The sequence below is a fragment of the Sciurus carolinensis genome, chromosome 4, assembly GCF_902686445.1.
Source record: "Sciurus carolinensis chromosome 4, mSciCar1.2, whole genome shotgun sequence".
Taxonomy (NCBI): domain Eukaryota; kingdom Metazoa; phylum Chordata; class Mammalia; order Rodentia; family Sciuridae; genus Sciurus; species Sciurus carolinensis.
This window is the reverse complement of record NC_062216.1, coordinates 4,988,582-5,012,082: the sequence shown is the minus strand read 5'-3', so window position 1 is coordinate 5,012,082 and position 23,501 is coordinate 4,988,582. Positions and strand designations below refer to the sequence as shown.

At 49.0% G+C, this 23,501-nt stretch overlaps 2 protein-coding genes across 3 annotated transcripts in view; one reads left to right on the top strand and one right to left on the bottom strand.

The window, feature by feature from the left end:
* Mcph1 (microcephalin 1) overlaps positions 1-23,501 on the bottom strand; it is a 191,047-nt gene that overhangs the window by 70,831 nt on the left and 96,715 nt on the right. The gene's annotated exons all lie outside the window — the stretch shown is intronic.
* Angpt2 (angiopoietin 2) overlaps positions 1-23,501 on the top strand; it is a 48,883-nt gene that overhangs the window by 14,130 nt on the left and 11,252 nt on the right. Inside the window, exons 2-5 of the mRNA XM_047549263.1 lie at positions 11,786-11,941; positions 15,250-15,371; positions 20,411-20,643; positions 22,416-22,543. Of these exons, the coding sequence (XP_047405219.1) occupies positions 11,786-11,941; positions 15,250-15,371; positions 20,411-20,643; positions 22,416-22,543 (639 nt within the window). The remainder of the gene's footprint in view (positions 1-11,785; positions 11,942-15,249; positions 15,372-20,410; positions 20,644-22,415; positions 22,544-23,501) is intronic.

Here is a 23,501-nt window from a genome sequence, read left to right as displayed (position 1 = left end):
AAAATTGAACTGGCTTGTCATAGTCAAGACCCAATTTTGAAAGTAACCACAGTGAGTTTTGTTTGAAAATGGGGGCGAGATGACTCATTTTGATTGAAACAAACAAACCTAACAATAGGAAAACCTCCGCTACTGCTGTCTTCCTGTGCTCACCCCTCATTCCAGCCGTATGACTCAGGGTGGGGTCTCCAGTGACTGGTGTGCCTGGTGTCCCTGCAGCTCTGAAAAGCACCCATTTATGTGGATATGTGGGCCCGAGGCGGAAGCAGACTAGGCCAGTCATTCTGTGGCGGACCAGAGCTGAAGAGTGGCCCCCCCATCGCCCTGACAAATAGAGAATAGCTCCTGAAAGGGTTTTCCCCCTTCCCGTTGTGGGTGAAAATTCAAGCGTGCAGAAGAAAACTCGGCTCTGAATGGCATGCTTTTTATAACTCACGGCAGTGGAGCGGAGGGGAGAGGAATTTTCCACTAGCTTCCCCTGGAACAGGCACGCATGCAAAGAGGGCTGGGGAGGGGGCAGCCCTCCAGAACTGAGCTAATTATGGGAACACGATTCCAGTCCCTTGTACTTTCACCACAAGCTTTTGGAGAATCACATTGAACATTCACTCCCCAAAGTTCTGTGGTGTTCAAGTCAATTTAGCCTTTCTGTATGACTTAATGTCATACAGAAACTGGTTCATCTCAGAACAAGTGAGGATGCTTAGCATGCAGACTGTAAATCACAGGCAGATCTGGGTTCCCATACTTTGTACAGCTGGCACATACTCTGCCCCAAATGCACCAGCCTGGGGGCAACCACAGCCCAGAGCACATGCACAAGGCTCCCAGTGTCCTTCTACTGGAGTAGACCCTGCTTACACACCCGCTGGCCCAAAGCAGACAGCGCCCCGTCCACTCACCAGCCTGCAAGGAGCACACTGCTTTCCTCAGTGATTTCAGAAGCTAGGGAAATCCTGCCGTGTACATCTTAATGAAGGTCTTGCACAATTTACCGGTTCTTTTTCATTTTCTAGTCTTCCCATAAATACTCAAACCATCGATACTACGAATGAAGACAGGATCTCGATTGGGAACAGGGTCAGAAAGGAGAGTCGGTTGAGCTTCCTTTCCACCAAATGCCAGGTTTATACAGTGTGTTCTCAAACTTTCTCAGCTCCCTGCACCAGGAACTTCGCACAGCACCTCCGGGCCCAGAGAAATGCCTAACAGTCGCACTTACTAAGAAGTCAGGTTCAAACAACTTAAACATCCAGCAGCTATCTGGAAACACAAATACACATAAGTAGAAGGGAAAACGTGGTACTTGTTTCTCCAGCAGCCCCAGGAACTTAGGAAACGGAACAGGCTGTGTGGGCACTGCCAGCTTCTGAAACTCTGGGATCAGAGTGGACACCTCCCTCCCCCTTTCCAAACTCCATGATTTTCCTGAAGTGCTTGTTCTCTGCAACACCAACCAGGAGAACATCTGAACATCTCCCGAGGCGCTATGAGCTTGCTGCAGGGACCTACACTGCCTCCCACCACCCCGGAGCTGTGCTGGTTTGTGCTGGTTTGTTCCACGTCATCTTCATGCTGACCCAGCACAGTCAGCACTTACTTGCTAGTTGTTTTTCAGAGAGAAACAAAGTTAAACAAGGAGAAGCCAGTAGCTCCCATGGACTCAGCTGGGATTCACTGCCACACCTGTGCTGCAATAATGCCCCCGTGACAGACTCTAAGACCACAAAAGGAACTTCTTCCCTAGCCAAACAACATGAAGAAAGCTATTTTATTCAGATTTTCATACTGTTGCTCAAGAGTAAGAAATGCTCCCATCGAAGGACCTCAAAATAGAATTAAATTCCATCATTCGCTTATTTCACATTTCTCAGAGTAATTTTGTACTGGTTCCGCTGGGTGCTGGGAAGAGCGACTATTCAGAGCCTACGTTATTTTCTCCCTGCACATGAAGCCACTGCACTCCAACAGAATGCGATACATGACTCAGACATTTATTTATTTATTATATATTTTTAGACTAATGGGAACTGCATGAATTCTTTCTTGGGCTTCCAAAAGCACATGCCTTTTACGCTTGATCCGGAAAGAATCATGTTTCAGAATGTTAAGTCACTGATTTACCTAACTGAATACTTTCCACCCTCTTCAGGGAACGACAATGCTTCAACCCCATTCCCTGCAGACTAGGACTTTAAAATGACTTTTCCAAACTTTGTGTTTTTCAGGCATTATTTAGGTACTCACGGGTGAACAGTACAAAGATAAATAAAATCACCCACTATAACGAGGATTAGGGTTTCACAGTAAAATTTGTCAAGCATCTCCTCTTAAAATATCTTTTTCTTTTAAAAATATTTTCACTGAGATGCAAAGCACAGGAGCTGCACAGAATATACAGATCGCAGGTCTACAGCTTGATGACCTTCTAAAAAGTAAATCCACTAAGGTCACTAGTGCAAGATCGAGATGAGCTGCCCCTGTGGCGCCTGCAGGTTCCCTCACTCCCCCAGACCCTCCACCGCCACCCATGGGTTTGGCCTACTCTGGAGTTCTTTTTTTTTTTTAAAGTGTGTAATTTGAAAATATTTGACATTCGTGTACACGTGAAACAGGTACAACTTGACAGTGACCATATCCATCACCCCTGAAGGTTTCTCGCCCCTTCACCACCCTCCTCCCTCCCTCAGCTTTCTGTCCTCGTTCTCAGGCAACCTCAGATCTCTTCTCAACGCTACAGATTAGTTTGCATTTCTGAAGAGTTTGTAGAAATGGAATCAGGTCACACATAGTTTCCTGTGCAGCCTCTCACTCGGCAGAATTACTTCAAGGTTTAAACATGTCATCTGCAGCAACAGTTCATTGCGTTTTACTGCTGAACATTCTGTTGCTGCTCTACAGATAGATATACCACAACCTGTGTACCCTTTCATCAGCTGTGAGACATATAATCCCACTTTTGGAGCATGTCTAATAGACCTCGTATGACATTTGCATATAAGTCTTTGTTCAGACATATGTCACTTCTCTATGGGAAACAGAAGTGGAATGACTGGTTCGTGCTTAATATTCTCTTAACATTTTAAAAGAGTTTAAATTTGCAGAAAAATTATGAGGCTAGTACTGAGAGTTCTTATATACCCCACATCCAGTTTTTTTTAATCACCTTGACATCTTGCATTACTATATACCTACTTTAATCTATCACCAGTGTGGTACTTTTGTCACAATTAATGAGCCAATAACTACATAGTATTGTTGAGAAAACGCCATACTGTTTGCAGATTTTCTTAATTTTTATGTATTGCCCTTTTCCTGTTCCAGGATCCCATCAGGATAATATGTTCTATTGGATCTTCCTTGGTTTTATGTAACCGAGATCATATAGGAAGGACCCTTTCTGTGGCCTTTCCTTTGTGTGATGTTTAATATCAACAATAATCTGTCAGGTTATTGTTAGAAACAGTCTCAGGGCATGAACGCAGTCCACCAGTTCCCACAGAGAAACACTCACAAATCAAAGCAAGGATCCAGGTGTGAGAAAAGATTGGTGAAAGTGCCTGACCAGGAAGCTACTGAGCAAGTTGTACTGAAGTCCACAACGAAACGTTTCCACTCCTCAAGACTCCCACAGTTGGAGAGATGTCATGTATAGCAAGTGAGAAAGCAGGTTCTCCTGTGGCCCCGCGTGCCTCTGAATGCCTGGTCTGTGCCTTTACTTAGGCAAACTCCCTTAGAATGCAAATGTATGACGACTGCTTCAGGAGGGCTAATGAAACAAGGAGTGTCAACTCCATTTGAAGCAGCAACACCTTTATTTTATGGCCACATTCTGCATATCTTGTCCAACTCGCCACTGGAGAGAAAGTGGTGCCTCTCCTGCTTTGGTAGGAACAAAACAGCCCTGAGCAGAAACTTGATAAACCGCCTCCTCACTCCAGTCAGAAACAAACCGCCCCTAGGGCTGGAATTCTGTAAGGAGACGTTCAGCATCATACATATTTTGTGGTAAGGAGGCTTTGGAAGACACAATTAGAAGCTCAGTGATTTGCCCAAAGTCATAATCACCACTTGCAGTTCCCAGTTGAGTCCCTCTCAGTGGAATCAAACTATAATTGTCCACAGACGCAGTGCAAGTGGCTTTCAGAAGAGTTCTGCTGGACTCTGGGCCACAGACAAAGTAGAATAAGCTAAAGGGTTTTTTACAGACTTCCAGAGAGAACTGTGGTCCCCACTGAACTACCACAATTCAAGGGCAGAGTACAAATGTCAATACATACTTAAGACACTTCCTATCTAAGTTCAGGTCCAGAAATGAAGAGAAGTTGTCACAGGAGGAAAAAGCCATTCCACTCTATGTGTGGCCACACAGCTGGGCATTGAATAGCATCTTGCTTTTGCTGTGTGGCTTCTTATTTAAAAACAAAACAAAAAAACCTGCTGATTGGATTTAAAATTAGCTTGTTAAAACGTTTAAAAATATATTACAACTTTAAAGAGCAACGTGCAAAACAGGACCTTGTTAAGTAATGGGTGTTCCTAGTGTGAGTCATCAAATGACAGTCACTTTTGGTGTGGGCAGAGGTAGGGCCTGAAAAAGATGTGCACACGAGGGGACTGAGTTTGTGCAGACCAACATGAGACTGTGAGACTGTGGGAGAACCGCAGCTGGAAACCCTGGGAGGACGGGCACCCAAGCAGAGGCGGAAGGAGGGACCACTTGGAGCTGTGTCCCAGTGTCCTCCCAAGTCCCCTCCACTGGAGTTCGTTCCAGCTTTTTGTGCCGGCAGGAAGAGGACATAAAGCAGAGGGGCTCAGCAGGGGTCTGTCCAGAGGCAGCAGCGCCCAGCAGGGGCGCCTGGCTGTTGGTTCTGGATTCCTGAAGCATGTCCAGGCATCCCCGACACCCTCCCGCCCCCACCTCCCACCAGAAACAACACAAGCTTCCTGCATTTGTACAAGGACAGCAAACCCCTCGGCTGCTTCTAGACAAAAATCCTCTGAATTTCTCTGGTCTCAGCCACCTAGTAGAGCCAGTCTTGCGATCATGTAAATCCAGTTTATGCTAAAGGAAAAGTAAACACTGCTCCCTGACCATCACGCTGCCTGGGACACAGAGCTGCCCGGGGTTGTAGCAGACCCACACAATGCAGGGGACAGCCCTTGCTGTCTGAATGCTGCATCTCAGCAGTGAGAAGGACCTTAACCCTGGGCACACTTCTTAACGGTACACACAGGCGGATCAGTGCGGGGCTGGGCAGGACCCCGCCACCAGCAGCACTGTGACCCAGGCTCCAGCGTCCTGGGTTCAACGTGAGGTGACTGGCTTCGAAGCCTCCTGCCCGCTGCAGCTCAGCGCCAGCTGCTTCAGGAACTGCAGAGGTGAACACATCTCGCACCTGCAGGCCCTGCACATACACAGGGACAGATACATAGGTTTCAAAGGCTGAATTCGGCAAAAAAGGTGAGGTGTCTGCTCACTTTTTTTTTTACTTTCACGTGTTTTAACTTCAGAAAAGAAAGAGCATTGGTTTTGTGGAAGAAATCAGTAATGCAGTCGCCTGAACTCATCCTCTCCTTCCCAGAGTTAAGCGCCGGCGGCTTCCATTCCTGCCTTTAAAGATGGGAACACATTGGGCCAGCACCTGCCGGGGTCTTCGTCCGCCGTGGAGGTGACTGTCCTGTGCAGCTGGGCACTGGCGTTTCTGCTGAGGCTGAGGGCTGCAGCCTCCTTCAGTTCCCGCTGTGGCCCCCACGGCCACTTGGGCCTGCTTCCTGCCTCTGGCCAGTCTGCCAGGAGTACTGCGCTTTCAGAACCCTGCTCTGCCTCAGCTCTGCTCCCCGGTCAATGCAGCAAGCTGCCAAGTGGGCGGATGAGCCTCCCATCACAGTCCTCAGGACGATGGGCCACAGTGTCAAGTGGTCCAAGCCTTGGTTCTGCCTTATAAAGGGGCCTAAGAGTACCACGCTGCCATCTCAGGGAAGATCTCTGGAGACCACTCTGAACCTTCCGGGCCATTCCCACAGACAGCCCTTGCCGTGGGCTTTACCCGGGGCCTTCCTGTGGGACTTCCCACAGATCCCTGGCCGGGACTCCTCGACACCACGCTGCCTTGGGACGCCCGCTGGAACCTCCTCAGCACATCCCCAAAGCCTGTGTGTGGGGGGGGTGTCAATGCCCACAGGGCCACCCTTGCCCAGCGAGGGATGGGAGCGTCTCTTTGCATCCCAGGTTGACAGTTCCAAGACATTGTTCCCAGGGTCTCCCAGAAGGTCTTGAGGGACTTCTCACCAGCTGCCACAGTGGTGGCCGATGGAGTCCACGTGTTTGAACTGTCCACCCCTCCTCCTCGCCTGTCCTCACACTGCTCTCTGGGACCACTTCCTAAATAAACTTCCTGCATGCCTGCCTTGGTCTCAGGCTCTGCTCCTGGGGACACCCAGGCAAAGAATGTGAGAGTCCACTGAGATTAAAATAAAATAAAATAAACGTGTGTGTGTGTATTTATATATATATAAATATATATATTTATACATATTTATATATATATAAGTATATATGTTTATATTATATATATATATAAATACACACACACGCACACACACATATATATATGTGTGTGTGTGTGTGTATAAATTACTGCTCCTGCAGCCTGCTCTGGTTATAGCTGCAGTGTATGTACACACATGACTTTACGATGCCTGCTACCTTTCATTTCTTGCTTGACCTACTGGTATAAGTACAAATGCCAGGTGTGTGTAAGCTGCGGTGAGCCAGAGCTCTAAGACAGAGTAATAAATACATATTAATATACACGTATATAAACATGTATGCGCCAAGAGCCTCTAAAGGACGCCTGTGAGTGAAGCCTGGGATCACATGTCCTGAGGCGCTGGAGCAGCCTCCCCAAACCTTCACCTTGGCAATGGCCATGGTCTCAGGAGGAAATGACCGCAGGCTTGAGGGGAACACACACTAGACTGGAGTGGTGAAGAGAATCCACCAGAGGCGGAGGCGTGGGTGCGCCCCAGCACAGGACAGGGACCGGTGCGACTTGATGGCGCACAGCACACTCTGCGCGAGCATTACGTCCAACTCTACTCTCTTGGGGGAGGGGACCCTGCCACCACCCGCGGCTGAGGCTCCCGCGCACCCCCACGGGCACCAAGGGAACAGGGAGGCTTGGTCACGAGAAGGGATGCATGATCTTGTGGCGGGTGGGGGTCCGCGGGCAGGTCGGCTTCTGGAGGGAGGCCGACGACCCTGCAGCGGTCAGGCAAGCGCCCCTCTTCCCTGCGTTTCCCACACTGTCTGGCTCTGCACGGTGAAGGGCACCACTGGAGTCACGGCAGGGCCAGCGGCTGACAGCACTTTCCCAGGTTGAGTGACACCAGCCTGGCATCTACACAGCTCTGCCCAGTCCAGGGCGCCCAAGCATGACCTCCCTGTGGCGAGGCAGCCACCCGGCCAGTGGGCGTCCTGGGAGGACCCAGGCTTGCCCAGCAGCGCCTCCCGCCACCGGCTTTCATCTCGGCCTCTCCCTGAGCGCTGCTGAGCAGGCCACTGCCTAGGCAGCAGAATCCCTGGACTCAGGGCAAAGCCACCAGAGCAGTTCCACGAGGAGGGAGGGCAGGCCCAGTGCTGCCAGCTCCCCGGAGGCCTCAGAGGGCGCTTCAGAGTTCCCCCACCACAGAGGGGCGAGAACATCAGGTCAGAAGCCTTCCAAACAGAACAGCCCCGGATCCAACGACCGCGAGCTCAGGGTTTCCACAGTCATCATGACAGCGAATGCCCTGCTTGTGGCCGCTGGGGCGCCTGTGTAGGATGGTCATGGTCTCAGCATCCCCAGCAAACACCCAACTCCGCTATCAGTAGATGTGAAAGCAAGTGACACGAATATGAAAGGGTTTTGGTATCAGAGTGTAACACCGAGATGGCATCTGCTGAGGGAGAGAAATGGGGGCGTGTGAGCCAGGGAGGGAATAGACTGGAGGAGGCAAAGGAGGAGAGCAGAGGCGGGGCGGAGTGGGGGCAGCCGGGGAAGGGGCACAGCGGGCACCGGAGGCTGCTGTGGTTTGGGTATGGTCTGAGTGTGTCCCTCCAGGGCTTCTGGGACCAAATTCTGATGGCAGTGTAGTGATTTTTGGAATCAGAAGGACCTCTAGGAGGTGGGAGGTCCCTGGGGCGCGCCCTGGAGTGGGTCGAGGTAGCTCTGGTGGGACCTGCGGGACTTCTCCTGGAGTGCTGTTCTGAAAGAGCAAGGCTGGTGCCTCCCCAGGCTCTCTGGCCTCCCATCTCTGCACCGGGCTCTCCGTCTCACAGGAGTTTCTGCACAATGCCAACCTCCGTGATGCAAGGCAGCCAGAGACCCTCGCCAGGGCTGGCACCTTGCTGTTTGGGTTTTCAGACTCCAAAACTGCGAGTTAGACGCAACTCTTCTTTACACAGTACCCAGCCTCAGTTTTGTTACGGCAATGGAAAGACGAAGGAGGAGGCTAAGGAGGCCACAGGACATGGATCTACAAGGGTGTGTGTTTCCCAGGGCAAGAATCCTACAGGCATGCTAAGGGGCAATGTGAGCCTCCCTGATCAGATCTGCAATTGGCTTCCTGACTCCGACGGTGGGCGGTAGGGCTGCAGCGGGCTGAGACAGGATCCCACCGAGGGAAGCAGCGGCTGGGAAGCAGGGCTCAGGCGGACGCATCCTGTGGGCCTGTGTGAGCAGCCCCACCCTCGTGCAAACTGGAATGCTGCGGCGAAATGTCTCCAAGGAAACCCGGAACCGCTCATTCTCCAGGAAAAGTAGGTCCTCCAATGGACAGAACTGAGGGAGCGGGAAGGGCACTCGGCTTTATGGAGCGGAGAGGACCTCTCGAGCAGCTTCTGCAGTCGGGGAGGGGCCCTCATCAGTCTCCTGCTCGGGACCCTGTGCTTCCCCGAGACGACGGCAAGACCACCTTTGCTTTGGTGTAAAAGATACCGATGGCGATTGTCATGAGAAGGAAGACAAACATTTTAATGTGTAATCAATCAGTCATAATTCGCCTGACAAATGCATTTCTTTTTTTTCTGTCAAATTTGATCATTTGAGCGTTAGGGGAATAATAAACTCCAGAACACATTTTACATCCGGTTATATTAGGCTATAACACGTTCATGTCATATTAGAATATAAACGTTACGTTAGATTCATGCTATGGTTCTCTTCTGGTTGCTGGGATGCCGAGTTTGATGACTGTGGAGGGTCCTCATTTTCAGCAAACCCAGCGCTGAGCTACCCCGTGCAGCTACGCACGACAACAGCTCCTGCCCCAGAATGTTGAGTTTGGTGACTCGTCTGCACTGGGAGGAGGCACCTCGCCACACGTTTCCCCGTGTGGTGATGGGACTGAGCCAGGGCTCCGCGTGGGCCAGGCCAGCGCTCCCCTCTGGCTTCGTCCCCAGCGCCCTGGCTCCACACCTTCATGAGGGCCCCAGCCCTCCAGAGGGGCCACGGCCAGCACACTGCCCTCCCACACTTGCAGAGAGCCCCGGTGCCCAGGAATCCCGATACCACACAGCCAGCCGTCTTCTGATGGAAGGTGCTGCCTGGCGCTCCTGAGTATTTGTGTGTGGGAAGCCACGCGTGGAATCAGAAAGAGCCACGTCCTCTCCCTGGGGGGCTCGAGTGTCTCGGAACTGCTTTTGATAAGAGCAGCGAAGCGTGGATGACAGGACGGGAAGCCTCTGCCAGGGAGCGGAGCTGACGCTCCAGGGAGGGCAGCCCGGCCCCCGCCGTCCCCTTGTGCTGAGACGGCTCAGGCTGCGATGGACTCGTGGGGCAGACGTCCCTGCTGCAGGCTGCAGTCACGCAGAGAAAATAAGACTGAGCACAAAGACACTCCAGGGCTGCAGAAAGCAGGAGAGAACCAACGTGCAGAAGCTGTGCAGGGACTTCGAGGATGTCTTCCAGCGCGCATCACCTCATGGCCGCTCTTCTCCACCTGCCTCCTGTTCAGGGGCCATGCTGAATGCTCACGCGGAAATGCTCCCGCCAGGCCTGGACAACCCTATCCTTCCCATCGCTAAGCATCAGAACTTGTTTCTGGAGAGAAAACGGGATTCTTCTGCCACGATGCTCCCAGGAGATAAAGTGGGCATTGGTGATTTTTGATTCTAGGCTTTCCCGTTGGTAAAAACGGCCCTTATCTGAGGAGAGGTGTTCGACCTGCTGCTTGTGGCACTTGGGGAACTTGGAACGGGAAGGCGCATTCGAGCCCATTTTGAGAGCCAGCTCTCTGGCTGATGAAAGGTGAGCAGGTGCGAATCAGCCTCGGTCGAACACGCTGCTCACAGCTCAGCAGTTCTCAGTCAGACTCCTAGGTCCACGGGAGGAGCCCACGGAGAGCAGACGGGCCGGCCAGGGCGCACTGGCCGAGCCGATGGGGTCACGGATGTAGGCTTTCCGAAGAACAACTGCATCCTTGCTGTCCTTTCCACGTCAACACTTAATGTCTACCACTCCACGTCTCTGTTCTGTTTTCCTCCCAGAGGCTTCAATTAGATCCAACTGGATCCACAGCATATAGAATTTTACTTTATTTACATGATATATCTTCAGAAGGTACACACTGTACACAGACACAATGCAGACAGCATGATAGTGTCTGTGCACAAACATGGAATGGACACAGGGAGCTGTAATTCACCCCAACATCAGACGCGCGCGCGCGCGCGCACACACACACACACACACACACACACACGCGTGCACCACACACACATGATCCTGATCAGTCAACCACAGGCAGTTTAAAAAACATTTTGTCATTCTACTGTTTTCAAGTTTAGGAAAAATTATAACAATAAAGTTAAGAAACTTTCTTTCTAAAAATTAGGCATGTATGTCTTTTAAAAGTTCTTGAGTGTGATTTTAAATTGGAACTTGACTTTAAAATTTCAAATTATAAACAATCCTCTCATGGCTCAGGTTAAAATAACCATGTTTGACCCAGTAGCTTGAAAAACAGGAGGGAGGCATTAAAAGGCATATTTCCCTCTCTAGGTATATGATTTAGAATGACAAAGGACAGAGTCATTTTTATTTAGCTCTTAAACACTGAAATAAAAAAAGGTGAAGATTGTTATCTGTATTAGTTTATAAATTATTACATCTGGGTATGGATTTAAACTAAACTATGGCTTGAGTGTATCTTTGTAGCTCTGAACTTCCCAGAATAAACTTTCTAAACAATAAACTTTGCTCAGTGGTGAGAATAACTGTAACTAAGACACAGCTTACTGTGACCTCCATTCCCACGTGATGACAAACTGCTACCTATGAGTTCTTTTAAATACTGTATTTCAATCCGAAAGTTACAATGTATTAACCTGTAAAGCAGAGGAAGGAAGAAAAGGAGGAGCCAAGATCATGGACACAAAGGCTGAGCCAGGTCCCAGGACAGCCTGCGGGAGGGATGGGGCTCGACGATCAGGAGTACCGATCATCTTTCAGGGGTCTTGTCTGTTTTGGGTCATACGGCTCAGGAAAGGCTCCAACCACACGATCCCCAGCCACCAGAGCTCTAGTAAGATCCGAGACCTCCCGATAGCCAAGCAGCAGAGTCGGCGGGATGACTGCTTGCTGTGGGCAGCAGCCAGGAGGGAGTCGGTGGCCAGCAGGTGGTACAGAGAAGGGAGCCACAGGTCTTCAGATGGACTTCGAGAGGAGGAAGGGAGGCAGGTATACGGGACTGGGGTTCCTGGCCCGTGACTCACGAGCACCCTCCGACTCCCGTCCTCCAGCTGGAGAACTACATCCAGGACAACATGAAGAAGGAGATGGTGGAGCTGCAGCAGAACGCGGTGCAGAACCAGACGGCCGTGATGATCGAGATCGGCACCAACCTCCTCAACCAGACCGCCGAGCAGACGCGGAAGCTGACCGACGTGGAGGCCCAGGTAGGCGACCCAGGGCGTCCGTTTCCAGTCTGAGGTCACATGGTGCTTACCCAGCAAGGACCACAAGTCGCCTTCCCAGTGCCCACGCCTGGCACCACAAGGGCGAAGGGTTTTGTCACATAGGTCCCTTCTGGACTCTCGCTAGTACTTTTCATTTCCAAGTCCTGAACTTTCCATGCTTTTGACAAATGAGAATCACAGAGGCAGGGAGCGAGAAACTTTGTTCCTACACCTCAATTCGAGGTTAAGAGAAAACCCGCCGTTTGTGAAACTAATTTACAGGGAAAGAGGCAATATGAGCGGACGCTGGGCAAGGCCAGGCAGAACCACCGGCCGAGGGCCGAGTCTGTCCCGGGTCCAGGCCACCAGGACAGGGTGAAGAGACCCCAGCGAGGCCCTGGCACCCTCTCCGGGTCTCGCATTTAACTACGGATGACGGGCTGGGCCAGACGAATGGTTGCTAAGTTCTCTTTCAGCTTTAAGAGTCAACAGCAGAAATGAGTAAGAAATCTAAAAATGCCAAAAACAGCAAAACATTAAAATAGCAAAACGGTAAAAAGAAATCCTCTGAAGTCATGCTAAGAGCGCTCAGCCTATGACCCAAAACACAGGCTGGGGACGGGGGAGTGTGCTGGCCGAATAGATGGAGAGGCCAGGCTGCGCCAGCCGGCCTGCCTCAGCCCGACTGCCCTCGCCCCCAAGCCAGGCTCCTCACGGCTCTGAGGTTGGCATCGCCCACTCCGAGCGAGGAGCCGTGCTCTAGAAAACGGGTGGGTTTGACTGTAAGCAATCCCACAACACGTGGGCCAATTCCTGCTCCAGTGACGAGGACAGAAAGGGGCAAGCCTCCAGTTGGCAGGTGTGGAGCGGGATCAGAGCCCTCCAGTGCCCGCACGACCGCTGCTCGGATGGCGCTGCCAGTGTCTCCTTGCTGATGGTCATGGGGCCAGGTGAGAAAATGGGAGGTGAGAAAAGAGGAGGAAAGAAGATGGGAGGAGAGAAAATGGGAGGTGAGAAAACAGGAGAGGAAAATGGGAGGTGAGAAAATGGAAGGTGAGAAGATGGGAGGAGAGAAAACAGGAGGAGATAAGACAGGAGGAGAGAAAAAGGGAGGTGAGAAAATGGGAGGTGAGAAGATGAGAGGAGAGAAGACGGGAGGTGAGAAAACAGGAGGTGAGAAAACAGGAGGAGAGAAAACAGGAGGTGAGAAAATAGGAAAAGAGAAAACAGGAGGAGAGAAAACAGAAGAGAAAACAGGAGGAGAGAAAACGGGAGGTGAGAAAATGGGAGGTGAGAAAAAAGGAGAGAAAACAGGAGGTGAGAAAACAGGAGAGAAAATAGGAGGAGAGTGGTAGAAGAATGGAAGATTCTGAGGACAGAACAGAATAACCAATTATTTGATTACCAAGATTTTCAGCAAAATCAAAATGTTTCAGGAAAAATATAAACAAATTTTTATAGGGTACACCATAAAGTACTAAAAATTTAATCCTAGTTGATATAATAAGAGCTAAAACTGAAAAGATACAATTTAGAAATAAATACGTCCACGTGCCCACAGTCCGTCAGTAAAATAAACCAGTAATTATCAGGTGACATTCCCCACCTGTGGATAGTAAAACCAGTGGGCAATCAAGCTCATCCAAAGTCCTATAAATAGACATTTTTAATGTTTTTAGATAATAGTAATAAAAAAGTGTTAAGGCACAGAACAACCATACAAACTTTGGCCACATCCTGTGTAAGTCAGATTTAATGTGCTTCAGGGTCACATGATTTCTTTAAAAAGCCTGTTGTGAAATTAGATATCATATGATCCAGGGTAACAGGAAAATAGGAAAATGAGTGGAAAAAAAACAGTCTATAAAGCCCAGCCAAAGACACGCATGTGGCTGAGCAAGAGGCCACTCTTGTCCCCGATCCTCTCGAAGGCCACTGCTAATCGTGCATGACTGCAAGAAGTAGGTGTAAACTCAAGTGTGAAAACTGCTGGTTAATTCGAGATCTTCTAGACTGACAGAGTGGGAGACGACTGAATTGGGCACTGACCATCGGCTGGAGTTTTGAGGTCTTAAAGAGGACCAAGGCTGGCCTACTAGCTCAGTCACTTGCAGGTCTCTTCAAATGCATGGCTGCCTTAAGAAAACAAGCGATGTAAAAACCGCAGTTATTGCAGCCAGCAGGACTCACAGGTCATCCTTCTCTGCCTCTCTATCTGTGCCCACCTTACCATTCTCATGAATTAAGCAGGAGACCCAATTTTCCTTTGAGAATAACCCTCATAGAATGCCTGACCCCAAGAACCTGCAGGCCAGAGCTACAGCCCGGGTGGTCACCTCAGCACCCAGGCCTAGTGTTGGCTGGGGCCTTGCTGCCCTCAGCAGGACTGTTCAGACCTGACCTCCCACCAGCTGGACGGAGGACTGAACCATCCTGGTGATCTGCTCAGTGGGCAGGCCAGCGCTTCTGCAAACCACAAAGACACCCAGCAAACAATGACTCTTTCAAGGACGCAGACTCCTTGGCTACAATCCCGACTCACATTTACACGTGATATCACATCCTGAATCACTGTGACACGGAGGATGTGAGTAATCGATTCTTCCTGCTGCAAGGCAGCCAAACATCAAGGAATCTGTCCTTCAAGCTGCTGGTACACAATGGGACAGAGAAACCACACATGCCACACATCAGCAGCCGCAGAGCAAGACGGGTCCACTTGGTAGGGACAATCTATTGTTTCCTAATTGGTTGCAAGGACCATTAAAATAGGAAAAAGAAAATGGCAAAGACAAAAATAAAGGCTAACCATGTGGACATGAATGAGGAAATGCCAGGCTAAAAGGGAGCTACATTTTTATATAACAGGCGCACGTGACTTTGCATCCCTGTATCTACTGATCAGCAAATAAATACCAGAACAGAGCTTTGTTTGGGGTGGGGAATTACTTTTTATTCATGCAACAATTTTGATCTTTGAAATATGAGCATTGTATGCTCTTACTAATCTCACTGTATACAATGATAAAATACAGAACTAGAAAAAAATATTATTTCACACCAACATCACTGTCCATAACTATTAACCACTTTCAAAATAAAAATACGGAGAAAAAAGATTTAATGCACATGGATGTAATAATCCAAGAAACCTTGCCTTTTCCGAACATGAAAAATAGGCCAAAATGAGGTACTTGGGTTGATAAACAGTATGTTCTATTTTCTGATAAACTGGATAATTGAATTACAAGGTAAGAAATCAAACTGATTAAAAGTGATAAATAGGAGTTGCATTTTGTTCCATTTAGGTGCTAAACCAGACAACAAGGCTTGAACTTCAGCTTCTGGAACATTCCCTGTCTACAAACAAATTAGAGAAACAGATTTTGGACCAGACCAGTGAAATAAACAAACTGCAGGACAAGAACAGGTAATGTCCAGTTTAAAAATATTTACAATTGAATAATTTTAAGATGCAAAAGCCTATCTCGTGTGACTATTAATTGCAAGTGTGGATTCCAGAATGATGAAATTCTTCGGGTTCAGCATATGGATCAGGAAAGGTGCCGGGGAGGCAGGGGAGGGTTCTGGGAACACCCTGGACTGACATGAGTCCCCCCAGTCCTCGATCCTGGTCTCCATCTTCCGTTCCCTTCAAGACTGTCACTGTGGCCCGCGTGCTTATGGGTGGGACCTGCCGGCGTGTGATGCCTATTGGCAGCAGTGGCTTCGCCATGCTCCTTTGCCTGTGGGGGTTTTGTTTCTTCCTACACAAAATAATTTACAGTAGGAAAACGATTCTTATACTCTCATTCATTAATTCCAGCATGCATTACCTCCTCATAAAACCATGACCAAGTAAAAACAAGTTGGTCCTAAAATTATTGAATTAATATTTAAATAAAATATAGAAAAAATCCCAGGATAAAAACGACAGTAACAAAAACTTCAGGTGGGGAATGGAGACTGTTTTCCTAGGCTGACACTATATGGGGACAGAAGAAGGTGCATGTGCACACACACATACTTGGTGTGCTTTGTCCTTGAGCTTAAGGCATGGAAAGTAGTCCCAGCAATTTGTTTCTATTTCACAATCTAAATAATTCTTTAGTCTTAGCCAGAACTGGCAATAAATTGTTGCACAGACTCATTCCTTACCGTGAATTAAGAACTAAACTGAAATCATTCTTTCTGTTCTCTGGGGACCAAATTTAATTTCTTATGGGTCTCCAGTTTTAAAAAGCAAACAGATTTTTCTCATTCAACTAATTTTCATTGACGTTTTGAATGTCTGCACCCTGGGATTTGAGTTTGAGACCAACACTGAGATATCACAGTATCAGCAGTTCCGCGTGGTGGTGATGCTGGGGACACAGGAAGCTGCTGATCACCACTGCCCACCCGGCTGTCTTTCAGAAACCTGCGATTCGCTCAGGCTGTTGAACGTTCCCTAGTACAGAACACTGCTTCTGCCTGAAGTTTTCAAATTTAGTATGCGAAAAATTTACTAAAATTATCCCTTCCATATGCCAGCGAGTTGCCCAATACCATATTTGTAAATTCAGCTGTACTTCAATATCCAAAGGGATGTTCCAGGACCCCTCAGATACTGACATCCAAGGATTCTCAGCCTCTAACATGTTTTGCACAGATGCACTCTGCCCCCCACCCCAAATATTTTGAGTCCAAGTTTGGCTGATCCCACGGATGCAGAACAAGAGGTCAGGGAGGGCTGATGGTATTTGTCAGATCATCTTGCCTTTTACTTAGAAGAGCATGACTCTCATCTCTTAGTTAGCTTTGCTGCCTAGAACAGGCACACTTTACTATGTAAAGTCAGCCGGCCGGTCAGCTGCTCTGAAATACAATCCACTTTCACTACATTTTTCTGATCTTATAATTCGGTGAAATTTCTTCAACTCAAGGTTTTGGGATATCTAGATGGTGACTACAACTGTTCTGTGGTTTGCTGTGTTTTGGGTCATTCCTGTTTAAATGGTGCTTCACATTTTATTTTTTTCCAATTTAAATCCTCCATGATACCTCAAGTTTAATATACATGGCTCAATAATTCAAACCTAGTTTTCTGATGTTAAATTTAACATCACACATTTTCTCCATATAAGCACTTGTCAAATAAGCTTCCAGAAAAGTACAATTGCTTTCTTTATAGAATAGGTTCAAATGAAGTCAAAATACCTACAAAGATCAACATTTCTTTCAAAATTGCCACTACTATGCTTTTTGATTCATGAGCTGAAGTTGAAAATGATCATTTTTTTTCTTTCCATCTCACTTTTCTTTCTTCTCAAAATAAGTACTTTAGGGGCCATATGTATCACTTCAATTAAACTGTTCTGACCTTGAAACATCTGGCCATTGATACTATTTCTTCCTGAAGAGAAACTCATAAAAACCCACTTTTCTTGGCTGTAATCAAATACCTGTAGCAGGCTAACTTTATAAAGTAGTTTACTTAGTTCACAGTGTTGGGGGCAGAAAGTCCAAAAGTGAGTGGTCCCATTGGTTTGGCCTCTGGGGAGGGCCCACCGCAATGCTAGCACCATGGTGGAAGCGTGTGTGGGAGGAAGAGGTCACCTTTCCAAAGAGCCAGAGGGGACCAGAGGGCGGGCTCGCTTACGAGAGCTCGCTCTGGGGAGCACAGGGGTCCCACGGGAGTTCCCTTGACGCCTTCGAAGGCAGATCGCCTAAGTCAAGGGCCCCGCCGAAGTCAGGGCCCACAGTTCTCAGTGAGCCTGGGGTCATGTTAATGCAGAATCAAGCTGTACCTCGGTCGACGTACCATGGTCCTCGTGTTGCTCATCCTGTGCTGGAAAATGAGCAGGCTGTGAGTGAGCGGCCATCAGACTGTCTTCCGGGCAGTGTCCGCCTTCACCACCTGCTCCGCCTTTTCCTCAGCACTCGACAACACTGACCATCCTGTTTGCTGCAATGTGCACCATTCTTGCTACAAATTCACTCTGTATTTTCCCGTTTCATCCTATTTGTTTTATTTCATTGAAAAATGGTGGTTGCAATTCACCAAGTTGATTTCACAAGTCATTAGTGGGCTCAGCTGCATTTCTCAAAATACTGCTCTAAAATATGATCCCCGGATCTCTGGCAGTTTTTGACTGCCGTGCTCCATCTGAGGTGCTCACCCGGCGTGCTGCCCTGAGCCAGTCTGGTCTGGGATGAGCCCAGTGGGCTTCTCTCCTGACGCACACTCATATCTAATCTCAAGACAACTCCTTCAGATCAGGAGAGGCCTGTCCCTGGAGCTAGGCTGGCGTGGACGCTGGAGGAGGAGCAGAGGTGCCATTTCTGGCTGCCCAGCGCACACTGCTCCCTTCCACGCTCTGCCATGGCACCCCTTCCCTTGTGGCTCTCAGGTTACTAACACCAGCGAAGGAGAGCGGACCACAAGCCTCAGTGACGTCGCACTGAAGGCAGTGCAGACCCAGGGTTCAGGGCGTCTCAGACCGCCCGAGCGCACTGCCCAGGTTCGCAGGTGCACGTCCCAACACACGCCCTGCATGCTGGCAGACATGACGATTTCAGGGTCGCAGGAAGAGGCATGCTTAGGTTACCTTCTGCTGGGGGTGAGCTGGCTTGGCTTTTGAGACATGCGCTTTCTTTTAAAATAAAGTTAGGTGATACCAAGAATGATAATAATAGTTGAAAAACATACGGTAAAACTGAGAAAACCTAATCAAAATGACTGCATTATAGTAATGAATTATTTACAGCTTAGTATATAGATAGTCCGTTGATCATCATTAATGATTTTCAATGGCCAGAGGCCTGGGATGAGTTTAAGAGCTGCAGTTCAATTTCTAATAATCATTAATACTGATTGTTACTATTTAATGACAAGCTCTGTAAGGGGCAGTCTGGTTCTGTGGATGATGTCTGCAGGGCTAAAGATTCGTAAAACACTGAACTGGAGGGGCCTGGAGATCATCTATCTAACGCCTTTGTTTAGACATCTACTTAGCTAGGACACACGGTCATTCACTTAGCTAGCAGTACACCCGAGACCCACAGAGCAGGGTGGCCCCCAGAGGTGGGGTCCTCAGACCAGGGCTCCTTCCACTCAGGCACAGTGCTCACAGCACTAGTGACTTCTCAGTGTGCACATGGCCTTCCTGTGACTCTCGTGACATATGTAGATGATCTTAGAAACTGAGGTTAGAAAGACAAACTATATAACCATTAACAGAATCTTTGGGGACTTACATGGCATAGCTTTATCACTATCAAAATCATTTTAGAAAACCAAACGTGGAAAGTTCTCTCTGATATGTGTATGCTAACTCACCATAGGGGTGGGAAGCACTTCGGATCAGACAAAGGGGAATGAAGGCAAGGGAGGGGGTGGGAATAGGAAAGAAAAGAGAATGAACTGGACATACTATCCTATGTGCATGTGATTACACGACCAATGTAACTCCACGTCACATAAAAACAGAAGAATGGGAAGTTAGGCTCCATATATTATGTCAAAATACATCCTACTGTCATGTACAACCAATAAGAATAAAAAAACAGCTTTAGATAGATTTTCAAGGGCCTATCTCATATTATAACTGCTGAGTATCAAGTCTACCAGCCGGTGCTAGTTAAAGGGGTCCATATTAGAAGAAAGGAAGGGTGTGTTTCAGAGTCAAAGATCTGGGTTTGAATTCTGCCTCTGCCACCTGCCTGAGACTTTAGGCAGGTGATTTAGTATGTATGTCTAAGTTTCATGCAATTTGCTCATTGGAAATGAGGATAATGTTGCTGTAACTCATAACAAACGTTTATTGAGTGTTGCTGTGTGCCAGGAACTAGTCTAAGCATTTTCAATGAACCTGACCAGCCCCGAGAGGGAGTTGATGTCCCCATTTACACACAAGGAAACTGATTAGGTCAGCTGCCCAGGTCACAGGCCAGTACACCCAGATCTAAGCCAAGTATTCACCTGCCTCGTGCAGGAGTACTTAGTACACAGTATTGGAAGATGAGCAGTTATCATCATCAGGATTAGTATTCAGATATAAACAGTTCAGGAGAAAGCCAACAGGCTCCCTGGAGGCCCACCTCGAACTCCTCCTTCTCACACAAAGCACTCGCGAGCACCATGCTGAAGTCACGCCCCCTTCTTCTTGACTCGTGGGCACCCCACGCCATGACACTCATGTTCCACTGCTGTGGTCGAGCATGACACGTATGTGTACCCTGGCATGTGATGTGTGTGCACACACGTAACCCACGTGTGTGACCTTGGTATGTGAGAGACTGGGGCTGAGACAACCCCTTGTTACTTTATGACTCCTACCACATCTGGACAGAGTGCTTGGCAGAACAGACACACAAAACCATGAGCAGTGTCACTAGGGTCCTGAAACGGTGTTCACAAAGCACCTGGCCTTGGCGGCAATCCGGCCCCGATGGCCCTTCACTCAGAAGTGCGTCCTTTCCCCTCAGCTTCCTAGAGAAGAAAGTGCTGGACATGGAGGACAAGCACACGCTGCAGCTGAGGTCCATGCGGGAGGAGAAGGACCAGCTGCGGGTCCTGGTGTCCAAGCAGAGCTCCGTCATCCAGGAGCTGGAGAAGCAGCTGGTCACCGCCACCGTGAACAACTCGGCCCTCCAAAAGCAGCAGCGTGACCTGATGGAGACGGTGCACAACCTGCTGACCATGGTGTCAGCGTCCGGCCGTAAGTGCCGCCCACACGTCCTGTCCGTGTCGGGCGCCCTCCATCAGTCCATCCGTCTCTTACGTGTTTCACGTGAAAGCTCTATGGGGTCTCAACACAGGACCAAGGAGGAGCGGAGGCAGAGAGCAGGGCAGGGGCGCTATGCACACAGACCGTCAGGAGGCAGAACTCCCCAAACACACCGTGACTGCAGGCTGTACACAGCCTGCTTCGCCCGAGCCGGGGCGGCAAGTGGGAGCAGCACAGTGCGGCTCCGCTTCTCTGGGTTGTAGATGGAAAACTGACAGCACAGGCCAGCCGGAGACCAACAAGACACTTCTGGTGACGGGCACTGGGGAGGGGCCAGCCCCGCTCTCGCGCCCAGTGCTGCAACACACTTCCCCTTTATGACTGTCTGGCCTTTCAGCTGAAGGGGCGGAAGAATCTCTGTCATTAACTGAAGACGTGATGCACAATCTCTGGGGTGGTTTTATTTGAGCATTTTCCTCACTAAACGAATTTGACCTGGTTCTTCCTGTGGCTCATTTGGATGGTCTCTTACCTCAGGCTCTTCTGACTCGATGCCCTTTGTGTGTGAGTCCTGGATTCACACGTGCGAATTACACATGTGATTCCATAAAAGAAGTCTGTTTCCACATTTAACTCGAGTCCTGCAGTTACCCCAGTCTTGACAGAGGGAGGAGCCAAGCACCTACTTCAGCAGGTGCCCGGCTGCAGGAAAGAGCGGCAGGCTGCTGACACGAGGGCCGCACTCTGGGTGGCCAGCTGCAGCCCGTGGCTTTGCAACTAGTCCTACCCTCTTGCAATTCAGGAAAAGCACATTGTCTTCACATGCATAGAAAAATCGAAGGCAGCCATCTGACACTGCTGGGACCAGACAGTGTGTACCACCTGCTGTGATGAGTTGGAGGACAGAGAGTCACGTAGCTCAGATTCTGGAGGAAATCTGGGAGCAGCAGAGGCTCCCCCTCTCTGTGGCCTCCACCGGGCAAGGGCTGCCTGAGCCTCTGCGCCCACCAGGGAGCTGGGGGAGCTGAGCCGAGCTCTGCTCTGCTCTGCTCCTCAGGACCCACAATGACGCACATACACACATTTTTCTTTAATATGGCAGAAAAGGAATTGGAAATGTTAACACTGACAGCAGAATTTGAATTCCAAGAATTTCATAGCCCTAGAAATTTTAGACTTAGAAGAGGAATTTAAAGCACACAGGTAAATATCACATCTTTCAAAATACAAGCCGTCCATGGTACAGCTGCTACAAATTCAAAGAATACTCAGGGTCTCCCATGTGGTATTCTAAGAACAAATTGATTCAGCCGTGTGTGTGTGTGTGTGTGTGTGTGTGTGTGTGTGTGTCAAAGGGAAAAACACACTATGGCCCCCGTGGAAAATGGCCTAAGGGTCAGGCAGGGCCCTGGGGAAGAGCACTGTTGGGTGAGTCATCTTTACTTGTCTATAATAAGTTTACCTGATTCCACTCAAGATGAGAAACTTTCAAAAAGTAATGGCTTATTATGGGCTGGAAATTCCTGCATTACATGCAGTGGACAGTAAAAAAAGGAAGTAAGAATTATTTTAGAATTCATAGGAAAACAGGTTGCAAGAGTGACTTTTTTTTTTTAGAAAAACTAAAAACCTGGCATATCCTTTCTGTTTGTTATAAAAATTCAAACGTAATAAAATCACCGAATGACTGAGTCTTGAATTAACAAGTTTTATCTTCTTGTGAACTCCATTTAAATGCTTTTTTTTTTTTTTTTTAAACACAGCTAAGAACTCTATTATTGCTAAAGAAGAACAAAATGTTTTCAGGGACTGTGCTGAAGTATTCAGATCGGGCCTCACCACCACTGGCGTCTACACACTGACATTTCCCAACTCCACGGAAGAGAGAAAGGTAAGGCACCGTCGCCATCACTGGCTGCCCGGCTCCCGGCCTCTGGGGTGAGGCCTCCCGAGCAGAAACCAGTCCTCAGAGCCCCCCGCAGCCCATGCCCTGCGTTAGGCTGCTCTGAGTGGACTCGGCCACTGCGTGCTGCTGGTGTGGACCGTCCATGTCGTCCTCCACAGGACACTTTGTGCTTAAATGACGTGTGGCTTTCCTTGTGGGCAAGGCTCACTTCATCAATTTTATAGGAAATATCTTGCAATACTGAGTCTGCATAACCATAGTTTGTCTTCTGATCATTTTTCCAAGCAATGTTTATATTCCATCAAGGAGGAGGCTCATTCACGTGCACACAGTGACTCTGAGACAGTATCTACACGTATTTCCCATCTCATCAGACAGAAGAGCAGAAATGTGCACCAGCAGAAGAGGTTTAATAAAAATGATTTTTACTGAGGTGGACAGACACCTTGAGCCCAGGAGCTGGAAACCTCAGATGCACAGGACACTGGGTTTCAACAGAAGCACAGGCCAAGTGACATGTGTGGCACTGTGACAGCCTTCTGGGGTGACGCTGCCTCTCCTTTCTCTAAACCGCGAATGTGGGCTGGAGGACACAGGGACTCAGGTGCCTTTGGGTACCTCTGCCCTGCCATGACTGACCACTGTTGCCCTGCACCATCAGCTGCCATCAGTCCACACACCCACCCTGGGACGCAGACCAAGGACACCTCAGCGTCATTTTGGAAGTGGTTTCCACCCTGCGGACTTGCTGACAGGTGTCCAGAATGCTGGGGTCTGCAGCCCCACAGGAAGGCCCCTGGGGTCGTCTGTGGCCTCTCCTAACACAGTCTGGAAGAGCCCAGGAGAGCAACTCCTTTTCTTCTCCAGCACAGAGCGTTTACTTCAGGGTGGTTTCCACCACCGTGGAGAAAGCAGAGCAATCGGCACGTTGCAGCGGGCCAAG